The sequence below is a fragment of the Lontra canadensis genome, unplaced genomic scaffold, assembly GCF_010015895.1.
Source record: "Lontra canadensis isolate GAN:19392208 unplaced genomic scaffold, GSC_riverotter_1.0 scaffold62, whole genome shotgun sequence".
In the NCBI taxonomy this organism is placed as follows: domain Eukaryota; kingdom Metazoa; phylum Chordata; class Mammalia; order Carnivora; family Mustelidae; genus Lontra; species Lontra canadensis.
In genome coordinates, this window is record NW_022631056.1 from 8,930,546 (window position 1) to 8,943,574 (window position 13,029).

At 36.1% G+C, this 13,029-nt stretch overlaps 1 protein-coding gene across 24 annotated transcripts in view; it reads left to right on the top strand.

The window, feature by feature from the left end:
* The window catches only part of ROBO2 (roundabout guidance receptor 2), a 1,669,704-nt gene that overhangs the window by 1,622,944 nt on the left and 33,731 nt on the right, over nt 1-13,029 (top strand). For all 24 annotated transcript variants that reach the window (XM_032878035.1, XM_032878033.1, XM_032878031.1 and 21 more), the window contains one exon: nt 3,889-4,045. In XM_032878035.1, the coding sequence (XP_032733926.1) occupies nt 3,889-4,045 (157 nt within the window). The remainder of the gene's footprint in view (nt 1-3,888; nt 4,046-13,029) is intronic.

Here is a 13,029-nt window from a genome sequence, read left to right on the forward strand (position 1 = left end):
CCATAAAGAGTTAACTCTTTTACATTAGGGTAACATTTACTAAATGACTTTTCCTCAGGAGATAAAACCCTTTCAGTCTGAAATGTTAATGCTCTCTCTTCCCTCCAAAATGAGCCATTTGCTCTTCTTACCTATTGGTAGAATTACAGACATTATAGAATCAAGAAAATTTTAAACATCTGTTATGAATTTAAACTGGCTTAATAATATAGGGGGATATTTTGAATAACCTTATATATCGTTTTTAATGTCATTTATTTATAATGAATCCCACAGTTGTACTGAATAATTAAAAAGTAATGTATCCTAGGACTATTCCATTCAAGATATGTAAAGTTCCAAGCAATATACGTATTTTTAAAAATCTATATTTTTAAGCCATGCATTACCTAAGACCTTTTGTGAATCCTTCATTAAATATTCTGTATATGTTGATTGACACTGAGTTTTAAAAGTTACCTTCTGAGTAATTGTAAGCAGAACTTGATTCACAATAGTGCTTACTGCTTTTTTTTAATCCATTAATCTCCCAAGTGACATTTATATATATCTATGAATTATATTAACTACTTCATCTACATTTGAATACAAAATTACTTAAATTGGTGATAGAAAGCATTCTTTGGGAGGTGAGAGTGAAGTGATTATTCCCTTTTAGTTTAGTCCAATTGAGTTTAATATCACAAAATTTGCTTCATTCTTTTAATAATCATGGATGTGTTTTCTAAGGCTCAAATTTAAGATCCAACTGCCCAATGGATATCTAATCATATATTATAAGATCTTAATTGGTGCACAGTAATGAAACCAATTTAAAATAATCACAAAATAAAGTTGGACATTTATGAATTATTTCAGTGAATTCCTTATCCTCTTTGAAACAATTTTATAATTTATTCCATACATAAGTTCTGAGCGTTTGTGCTAAAAATGCTACCACTAAAAGAAAAAACCTCAGATCTCTCAAAAACCATAGGCAATCATAATTATGTATATACATATATGTATCTCAGTATCAGTAGGGACAATGAAATATTTTTATACACCAGTATTTTTCAAAATAGAGTATGTGTTTAACTAACTTGAAAATGATTTATTTTTATAATTTTCTATGCATGAGAGTTGTTCATTCAGCATCAGTGTCAATTTAAATATTTACATTTTGAGTTGAAGAGAAATGGGTCAGATATGTTTGCCAGTCTTCAAAATATGTTCCTCTAAAGTGTAAGGCAGGCATTTCTGCCCTTAAAATGCTTGGGGATCTTAGGTTGCAAGTAACAACAACAAACTATGGCTCACTTGGCTCAAGGTATAGATCTTAGGTAAACATTTAATTTCGTTAACTTCTGTTATATGCCCCCCACCATGCTCAGAGCCCCACCTCTTAGGTCAATGCTAAGAGAGGACAAAGCATATCAATTGATAGTCCCATCAGGACACACCACAATGACAGAGCAGAAATTTCCCAAAGAGGGGAAAGTGGGCATTGGAGGAAAACCTTACTAGAGGAGAATTCCATCTATGAATCAGCTTTGTTTCCCCAATTCATTTTTAAGTCTGATATTTTAAGAGTTGATAATGCCTTTTTTGACCTTGGACAAGAACTTCAACAGAGTTGGGGTTAGAGCTCCAGAAGTAGTCATTTCTAGTAAAGCTGCTGCATTTAAAATTTTTCTTACTGTGTGAATATGGACCACATAACATTTATAAAGAACCTCTGTTTTCTCATCTATTAAGTACTTCATCTACATTTGAATACAATATTACTTAAACTGGTGATAGAAAGCATTCTTTGGGAGGTGAGAGTGAAGTGATTATTCCCTTTTAGTTTAGTCCAACTAAGTTTAATTTTTTTTTTTTTAAGTTTAATATTACAGAATTTGCTTTATGGAGATTTAAGAACTTCCCTATCTGTATCATTCAGTTCTGGTGGTGATCATACAACATTTCTAAAGTGAAGAGTGAAGAAAACATTGTACACTTATAATTATATAAGGAATAAAAGATATATAATGAGGGGAAAAGCCAGTGAGGGCACACAACCCAGCCCATTCCTTTTTTAGTTATTGAAATACAGTTCTGAAACAGCACAAAAGATATGATCCTGGTTTATGATTTTGATGAATGATAAGAAACAAAGGATTAAGGCTTATCTACCTTAAGCATAAAAATTATAGATTTCTATTCAAGCAGATTTATTATTTTTATTCCAAGAATCAGACTATTTCTGGGATACTCATTGGGATTGGAGAAGTCAGGCTTGATGAAGGCTGTAGAAATGGGTAGAACCAGGCTTGCTCTAAGATAGAGGAAATGGGAATGAGTAATAATGACTGGGATTTATTGAGATTTCTATACAAGCTGAGCCTCTCCATGCTTTATCTCGTTTAATCCTCAGAATACTGCAAAAATGTAGGAACTTTATGTTTATTTTACCTTTGTGGAAATTGAAGGGGTATCTATCAAGTAATTTACCAAGTGAGAAACTAGTCTTCGAACCCAGATTAAGCTGGGTTTGTAGAACCCAGATTATCCTTGAAGCAGAAGTTACCTGATCTTCTTTCTCCTAATACCTCTCCTACTGCCAAAGATAGGAAGCGAAAGGAAGGGTGAAAGCATTTTGTCTGTAGGAGCGCTCTTTTAAATCTGTGTGTTTATGTGCACATGATCTAGACAACAGACATAATTCCATAGTTGGCAACAGTGTCTATGTCCAGTTTAGTAGTTTCATCACTTTCTGGCACTCAAATAAGTTATGACTAAATGACCTAATTTTCTGAGTTGGCTGATGCAGTTTAGTAATTGGTTGAAGAAAGGAGGTGAGACTTCTAGTAGTATCTCTATTGACAGCCCTGCTGCAAGTAGTCAGTGCTCACAACATGCAGGGCCAGAAATATGAGGTCCAAGGGGTCCATATCATTTTTTAGAAATGTAACTATAGGCTGCATTGGGAGTAAAGTAAGCTTCTTGGGTTCCAATGAAACAAAATCCTTTGTTATGCTGTTTGAGAAGCGCTCATTCTTGCAATCAACTGTGATCCATTTAGGAAGAAACTTGATTTACCTAAATTTTGGAAGAGTGAAAAGCACTATACAAATGATGAATTTTATTTTTATATTTAATTAAGCTCCAGTAATTCCAGAGTTGGCTCTTATGCTGCCAAGTTATTTTTTGCTCATGTTTTGTGCATGAATTCATTTGTATTAACAATAGTACTGAAATTGATCACTGCATTTCCATTAATTATCCCACTCTTTTTGGAATTTTAAGAAATGTTATGCTTAAAACATCTGGGAACTACTCTCACTATTGGCAAAAATAATTACCCCATTCCTTAGTTTAAAATTCTATAAGACTTATCATTATGAAAGATTTACAAGTATCCAGATTACAGTTGATTGATTTTTATCAATCACTTTTGAGAGAAAACTGTGCTCTCCTGGATTAATTAAATTGAGTAAATTCTAATGGAAAAGTTTAGCCTCTATCCTTAGACACTGCGTTTTCCACTGAGAGAGATTATGCAAAAGAGCATTATAAACGCACTAAAATCTGACATTTGAAAGAATTTGTTATGGCCCATTATTTCATCTAACAATGAAAATGTAGAGGCAGCAGACGTGAATAAATCAATAAGTGTGCTTTTGCTGCAGAAGCCATGTTTTTGGTTTATTCCGCACTGTAGTTAATGCATCGGGGGAAAAATAATATAATTTTGAGCGATTTATAAAAACGTTTTTCTGATTATATCATCTCATTGTTTATAGCTTTTAACAAATGTAATATACTGATTGTGGTGTTTTGAAAACATAAATACATCTTCCCTTCTGATGTACTCTTTTTCTACTGATGTATGGTATAGCTGAATAAATGTGTTATTACTTTCAGGTGGGAAAGGTGGAAAAAAGAAGAAAAATAAAAACTCTTCTAAACCACAGAAAAACAATGGATCGACCTGGGCCAATGTTCCTCTACCTCCTCCCCCAGTCCAGCCCCTTCCTGGTACAGAGCTGGAACACTATTCAGTGGAACAGCAAGAAAATGGGTAAAACTATTTTCCATACCAACAAAATGCCCCAGGCTCTCCTCTTCTCTTTCTTGTACCTTTTTGTCTTTATCTGGTGTTCTCTTACTGTTTTCCCTGCCCCCTTCCCAGCCCATTCATCACCCTCCCCCCAACCCCCTTTTATTGTTTGCACTGTCTATGTATTTTAGCTGATAAATACAACACAGCACATATTGAGAACCTGGAATCCTTGGCCATCAAGTGCTTCAGATTGTCAGCAATCATGATAATGCAACCTCCATTTATAATATTGCTTGTTAGTTTGAAAGCAAGTACCCACAGCAAGAGCCACTCCTGAGTGGGACTGAAAAGGGAATTAAAATAACCTTCCTCATCATCTCTCACAGTTTTCTAATGACTTGGTGTCTGGCCACAGCAGAGAATCCACTGTTGAGCTCCATCCCATGGTGTAATTGTAGGGACTTTAATCATTAGCTGTGATGGGAGTTTCGGGGTCAGAACGGTGAAAGAGGTTCAAGCTGATGCACATTCTGGAACAAAACCTCTCGAAGTTAGAAAATGTCCTTCAAGGGCATTTAAATGTGACCAGTTTCCTTATTCATTCCCAAATATGTCTCAAGAGTTAGTGTTCCTCTGTTAACGTGTTAAATTGATTTAAAGCAGAAAGACACTGATACTTTTTATTTTCTAATTTTAAAAAACATAGCATATTAAGAGAAACATACTGAGTCCTTTTTTTTTTCTATTTTAATTCTAATTGCTCTGTCTTTCTCACAATTTCTGGGTCCCCACCACTTTTGAATGAAACTGACAAATGCATAATAAAGACAGCTTTTCTTTTTCCAAGTTTCTTTAAATTTTGAAGTATTTAGATGTCAAGACTCCTCAGTTTATTTGAATAATAGCTTTATCTCCTGTCTTATTTTGTGTAAAGAGCACATGCACATAGTGTTTTTTTGCTCCATCTCCTTTTCTTTTAAAACAAGTGCTATCTTTAATGTCTGGGATTATTTTTTTTTTTTTTTTTTTTGGAAACGGGAGAGAGAAATGAGGGGCAGAGGGAGAGGGAGAGAGGAGAATCTTAAGCAGGCTCCACGCCCAACACTGGTTCTGAAGTAGGGCTCGATCTCAGGACCCTGAGATCATGACCTGAGCCACAGTCAAGAGCAGGACACTGAACTGATGAGCCACCCAAGTGTCCTTCCAGGCTAATATTCTTTTTTTTTTTTTTTTTTTTAAGATTTTATTTTTTTATGACAGAGAAATAGTGAGAGAGGGAACACAAGTACGGGGGAGCTAGAGAGAGAGAACCAGGCTCCCAGGTGAGCAGGGACACCAATATGGGGCTTGATCCCAGGATATAGGGATCATGACCTGAGCTGAAGGCAGATGTTTAATGACTCAGCCACCCAGGCACCCCTAGATTAATATTCATAATTGGAACTTTCTTTTTTTTTTTTAAGATTTTATTTATTTATTTGACAGAAAGAGAGAGATCACAAGTAGGTGGAGAGGCAGGCACAGAGAGAAAAGGGGAAGTAGGCTTCCTGCTGAGCAGAGAGCCCAACAGGGGCTCCATCCCAGGACCACAAGACCATAACCTGAGCCAAAGGCAGAGGCTTAACCCACTGAACCACCCAGGTGCCCCAGAATTGGAACTTTCTATGTCACAACTTTGCTTCCTTTCAAAGACCTCATTTACCTTTTTTTTTTGGTTATGTAATACATATACATATATACTATAATATATACATTATATAAACAGATGATAGATATGTATATGTGTATATATATATATTCATACACACATACACATATATTCACATACATACCTCTATATTTTCTTCTCTACATATTTTTTAAAAGATTTTATTTATTTAACACACAGAGAGAGATCACAAGTAAGCAGAGAGGCAAGCACAGAGAGGGGGGAAGCAGGCTCCCTGCTGAGCAGAGAGCCCGATGCAGGACTTGATCCCAGGACCCTGAGATCATGACCTGAGCCGAAGGCAGAGGCTTAACCCACTGAGCCACCGAGGCACCCTCTACATATTTCTTTTTCTCCAAGGGTCTTCACCTGCTTTTGTGGGATTATAATTCCCGTATATAAACATAGCATTATTATTTTACTTTTTTAAAATGTTCTCATTCAAAATAGGCAATTAAGAGCACACCCTCTTTTCTCTGACTTTTTAAAAATGTTAAACTTTGCACATGATCTTATGTAAAACATCAATAGTGTAAATGTGCCCATGCCACATGGAGTCTGTTGAAGAAAAACCAAATGTGTGAATTCCATAAGAAAAGATGATTATAGGGTTTAAGAATCCGCATTTTTTCCTAAGATTTTATTTGTCAGAGAGAGAGAGAGAGGGCATAAGCAGGGGGAGCAGCAGACAGAGGGAGAAGCAGACTCCCCACTGAGCAGAGAGCCCGATGCAGGACTCGATCCCAGGACCCTGGGATCATGACCTGAGCTGAAGGCAGATGCTTAATGGACTGCAATAGCTATTACCCACTGAAATAAAATTAATTCATTCCAAACAAATGCTAAACTTCTCACTCTATTTTATTGCCCCGCAGTAGAATTGAAAATATCATTTCGTGAATGAAATAATACACATTGCTGAAGACTTCTATTTTTTGATATAAATTATTTTTTGAACATCCAGCCATAAAATATAAAGTTATTTCTGGATTATTTTAATATTTAGCCAGGATGTATGCTATTAGAAAATCTTTTCTTTTGTAAAAGATTTCTAGAAATTCATTTGGTCCTTTAGACAGGTAAAGAAATATACATTTCCATTATATATATTCAAAATCTTTGTAGTGTGGAGCTTGGTTTTTAATAACCTTTAAGTTATTTGCCTTAAGTATCTAGTATTTTCTGGAACAAAAATTTTCACTTTTAATCAAAATAGTAAAGTCTTAGCTATCACTAAATTGACAGCAAAATTCAATTTTCTTTCTCTTTGGACTCCATTTCTTGATATATTCTTTATACTTCTTTGTTTTCTAATGTGAAAACCTCATAATATTGAAAAGAAGGGGCAGCTGGGTGGCTCAGTCACTTAAATGTCTGAGTCTTGATTTCAGCTCAGGTCATGATCTCAGGGTCCTGAGATCAAGCTCCATGCCCAGAGGAGAGTCTGCTGGAGATTATCTCCCTCTCTCTAAGTCTTCTCTGCCACCACTGCTCTCTACCCCCACTCATGTGTGTGCTTGTGCCCATTCTCTCTCTCAAATAAATAATTAATACATGTTTAAAAAAAAGAAAAGGAAGGATTTTTGAACACTTCCTAGATTATTTTATAATGTGCTATTCATGAAACTAACATTGAATGTTTTACAGATGAGTTCTTCTATAGAATTGTTTATATGCTTTGTTTTGAAACTTGTGTAGGTTTAAGTTTCTCTTGAAATACAAACAAAAATAACTTCAGAAATCACCTTTTAGTTATGATTATTTTTATGGTGGCATTCAAGGATTCTGCAACTGTACTTCCTATGGTGATATATAGTTTTTCTTTCTGCTGTTTTTAGCATATCATAATAGAGAACTTATCCAACATACATTTTTTTCAAGTACATAGTAAATGCTTTGCCCAGTGCCAGGAAAAAAAGCAACAGAGATGAAAGAAACAGATACATAATTATTCAGGAAGATCTAGTTCACAGGAGTGGTAGGTAGAGACCAGAAAACACATAAGACCGTGTGTGCACACACACTATTTTATATGATAAGCCCTAGATGAGCAAATATACAAAGTAATAATTTGTATTATGGAAAGGATAACCATTTATGCCAGGTGTAAGGCTGGGACAGTCCTATAGAAGCTCAGTTTTGGTGTCATGCATAAGTAATGAATTCTGGGACACTGAAAAGAAATGTTAAAAAATAAATAAAAATTAAAAAAAAAGGAAAAAAGAAGCTCAATTTTGAAGTGAATCTTGAATCATTTGTTCACAAATAATAGCACCCAGAGTTCTAACCAGCTGTTGAGTGCCAGCTCTGAGCTTGAGGCAGAAAAAACAAAGGACAAGCAATGGTCCCTAACCTAAAGCAGCCTAAGTGCCAGAATAAATTATGAACCAAGGACTACAACAAAATGTTGCTAATATCACCATTTGCCGTGCAATGGAGAGAAATTTCAATAGCTGAAAGAAAAAAATATATAAATATATATGGACTCCTGGCTGGCTTGGTTGGTTGGGTAACTGCCTTCAGCTCAGGTCATGATCCTGGAGTCCTGGGATTGAGTCGCACATCAGGCTCCCTGCTCGGCAGGGAGTCTGTTTCTCCCTCTGACCCTCCCCCTTCTCATGCTCTCTCTCTTTCTCTCTGTCTCTCCCTCTCTCAAATGAATAAATAAAATCTTAAAAAAAAAAAATATATATATATATATATTATATATATATATATATATGGGGCGCCTGGGTGGCTCAGCGGGTAAAGCCTCTGCCTTCGGCTCAGGTCATGATCCCAGGGTCCTGGGATTGAGCCCCACATTGGGCTCTCTGCTCGGCAGGGAGCCTGCTTCCCCCACCCACCCTCTGCCTGCTTTTCTTCCCCCGCCCACCCTCTGCCTGCTTCTCTGCCTACTTGTGATCTCTGTCTATCAAATAAATAAAAAAAATCTTAAAAAAAAAAAAAAATATATATATATATATATATATATATATATAAATAAAATGAAAGATAGGAAAAAAAAGAATAGCCCCCATTCATTTTCCTTTATACTCCCTACTGTTCCTTGGAAACTCCATCTTATTCTAGTTAAGGTGACTAGCCTTTCCTTAATTTTGTTATTCCTTAAGCTCACTACTGTACTGCAGTACTCATTGCATTGCATTCTAATTGCTCATGTGTATCCTTCAGCAATCGGTACCTGCTGTATGAGGTTTGAAATATTCATAGAGTAAGAGATAACCCGAAAAGGTGTCTTGTGGCCAATTGTGAAGGCTTGTCTGTCATATAGGGATTTTGACCTTTGGATATAGATGATGAATTGGAGTACATGAGGCTAGGGCAGGTGGATAACATTTGGGATACTACAGCAGAATAGCCAATAGCTTGAAAAATGATAAGGCCATAAGCTAAGTCAATGGCAGTAGGATGGAGGAAAGGGATAAATTTTGGAAATATACCTAGCCCAGAATAATCTCAAGCTTGAAAATATGGTCTCTTACTTTTTATTACAATGTTTAATACTGTTTCTAAACTTTCAATATTATTAAATTTCTTTCTAAGCCTTTCTGGGGTCATTTCCCCCCACAGAACCAAATACCAAAAGTTACCAAGTCATTGTCCAGATAGAAAAGTATTTAATTGTTAATTCAATATTATAACAACAATAGTAAATGTTCTCTCTCATCCATATGCCTCTCTTGGCATAAAGGATAAAAAGGAATAAAAGGATAAAAAGGATAAAAAAGAATATGCTTTATCTTGCATAAAGCAGATAAAAAGGAATCAAAATGTATTCATCCTTGGCTATAAATATAATGTATTTTTATTATGATCATATGATGCTAGTAAGAATTCAGTAGGGATTCAATAGAAATCTGACACTTGGCTTTTTTGCTATACTCAAAGATTGGCAAGCTTTTGTGGGTGTTGAACTGTATTGTATTTTTATTAGTAATTCGGTATTTGTATGTGGCCTTTAGCTAGTTCACATGCAACATTGATTTGTTGTCATCTTTCTCATTATTTACCAGGCAAGACAGATAATATGATGCCTCATACTTCATTGACAATATAAAAATGAAAAACAGAACAAAACAAAACAAAAAAAGCTTTTCTAGGAATGGTTGGCCAAAAGACCTTTGGTTTGGCATCAGGAGCATTTTCAGTCTTCTTTATGTTACCATAAGAAAAACTTGAGGGTGCCTGGGTGGCTAAGTCTATTAAGCATCGGACTCTTGGTTTTAGCTCAGGTCATGATTTCAATGTCATGGTTCTCAGTGTCTTGAGATCAAGCCCCATGTTGGGCTCCTCCACTCAACACAGTCTGCTTAGGACTTCCATACAACACCCAGGGCTTATCACAGCAAGTGCACGCCTTAATCCCCACCACATATTTCACCCATCCCCCCCACCCACCTCGCCTCTGGTAACCATCAGCTTCTCTATAGAGTTAAGAATCTTTCTTGGTTTGTCTCTCTCTTTTCTCCCTTTGCTCCTTTGTTTTGTATGATTGAAATCATATGGTATTTAACTTTCTCTGACTGACTTATTTCACATTGCATTATACTCTCTACCTCTAGCCATGTCATCAAATCATAAACATTCTTATTGACGAATCAGTTTGTGTGTTTTCATTTCAAATCAATAAATAGGCTTATCATCTACTATTTTTAAAGTATCATGTCAGGTGTGGCTAGACAAGAGTAATTGAATGTCATAATTTTAATGTAGCATAAATCCACTTGAGAAAAAGATACTATTAACATGTGAAAGGTTAAATTCTCAAAAAAATTAGACAATGGTTAAAGAAACCAACATTGGAAATGGCATAACATAGCGGAAAATCAATTTTCAAGTGAATGTGCAAAAATGTCAGTGCAAGTCAGAAGAGTAATATATCAGTGCTAGTTGGCCTCATCTGGAAAATCTTTATAAAAGATATGGAATATAGCATGTAGCTTGAAGGATTTGTAAGATTAGGGTAGATGAAACTGGAGAAGTACAGTTCATTCAAAATAAGTTGAATAATTTCAAGCAATAGACCATGATGGAAAAGTATCAAAAAAAGAAAAAAGAAGAAGAAGGAGAAGGAGAGGACAGGGACAGGGACAGGGAGGGAAGGGGAAGGAGAAGGAGAAGAAGGAGAAGAAAAAGATTATTATAATGATGAAGGAGACAATTTATTTTGAGTAGAAAATTCTTGTTCAGAGAAAAACCATCAAAAAAGGTAGGTGGACACTTAGACATATTTAGTGCATAGAATAGAATGAACAGAAGTGAATGTTTGATTAAAATAATTCTGATGTTTCCATAGACCAGTTTGTAAGAGGTGTCAAGGATTGATTAGTGGATGGGAAAAACCGGAAGCACTGAATCCAGACAGGACCATGGGTGACACACTTTGTACACAAAAGAATCTTTTTTTCCCCCCAAACGAAATCTAACTCTGATCTCCAACATACGAAACAGATCAAAATGGCATCATTTTGGAGCAATGTATTTTTTCAGGGCAGATTGGTACTTAGATATTTGATGGGAATACGAGTTTAACCAATGGTATTTTCCAGTATATAAAAACTGTCATCTGTAACATATTAAAATGGGCCTGCTTACACTACAATATAGAGGACATCTTGACAGAGATATCCCTATCAGAGTGTATGAGGCTGCTGAAACACGCACTTCAGTTCACAGCTTACCAGGTAGATTATTCAGGTAGCCTCAACAAGAGAGGAAAATAGCACTGCTACTGATGATGAGGTTTATTTCCTGTAAAAAACCCCTCAGTGACTATCCATCACTTACAGTCCTTCTCAGGGCTGATGAGGCCCCAGGTGATGTGGCACATCATCACCTCCCCTGCCTCAACTATGCCCAACTCTGTTGCCTCTTACCAGTTATTAAATTATTTGAGTTCTTCAAATACTGTGATCTTTTCTCTTTCCCTGGGCCACCTTGTAGAATAACCCCTTTTCCTTTAGTCAGCATAGACTTGCCCTACCGCCGAACTAGCTTCAGCCCACCGTCTCCCTATTCCTGTAGTACCTGGTATTGTTGATTACTTGCTTGGTACCAGTCTGCCCTACTGGATGCCTGCTCTGAAAATAGATGCATTATTCCGATACGTGGTTGTCGAAGAAATGGGCGATTAATGCAAGGATTTTTTTTTAAATAGACTTTATTTTTTAGATCAGTTTTAGGTTAACTACAAAACTGAGAAAAAGTACGGAGATTTCCCAGATACTCCCTGTCCCCACACATGAAGAGCCTCTGCCACTATCTACTTTCCCAATAAAGTGATACACTGTTAAACTGATGAACCTGCATTGATACATGAGCATCATCCAAAGTCCACAGTTTACATTAGGATTTATTCTTGGTGTACATTCTATGTGCTTGGACCAATGTATAATGACACATATCTACCATTATAATATCATATAGAGAAGTTGGTCATAAAAATCCTCCATGCTTTGCCTAATCACCCTTCCCTTCCCTTGACTTCTGGCAATCACTGATCTTTTTATTGTCTCCATAGTCTTGCCTTTTCCAGAATGTCATATACTTGGAATTATACAGTATGTAGACTTCTCAGATTAACTTCTTGCACTTAGTAATGTGCATTTAAGTTTCCACCAGTTCTTTTCATGGCTTCATGGTTCATTTATTTTTAGCGCTAAATAATATTCCGTTATCTGGAGAAGCTTAGAATTTGGCCTTTCGGTGAATTTTGTCACAGTTCATTTATCCATTCACCCACCGAAGGACATCTGAGTTGCTCCCAAGTTTTGGCAATTATGAATAAAGCTGCTACAAACACCCCTGTATAGGTTTTTAAATAAATTTAGTTTTAGACAAGTAAAGACACTTGAGTAAAAATATTCAAGAATCATCTGAACATTTACAAGTTAGCATTTGTAAGGGAGAGGATACACTTTGTGTGTGTGTGTGTGTGTGTGTGTGTGTATTTATAATAGTCATTTGATTTTTCATTCCTTGAATGAAATCTATATATTAGAAATTGTATTTGGTGCTGGAAATGCAAGGTTGAGAATTACAGAGTTCTTGAATTTAAAGATCTCATAAAACAGTAGGAAAAAACAGAAACAAATAATCCCTGTAGGGGCGCCTGGGTGGCTCAGCCAGTTAAGTATCTGCTTTCAGTTCAGGTCATGATCCTGGGATCCTGAGATCAAGTCATGCATTGAGCTCCCTGTTTGGTGGGGAGCCTGCTTCTCCTTCTCCCTCTGCCTGCCACTTCCCCTGCTTTTGAGTTCTCTCTCTGTGTCAAATAAATAGAATCTCTTTT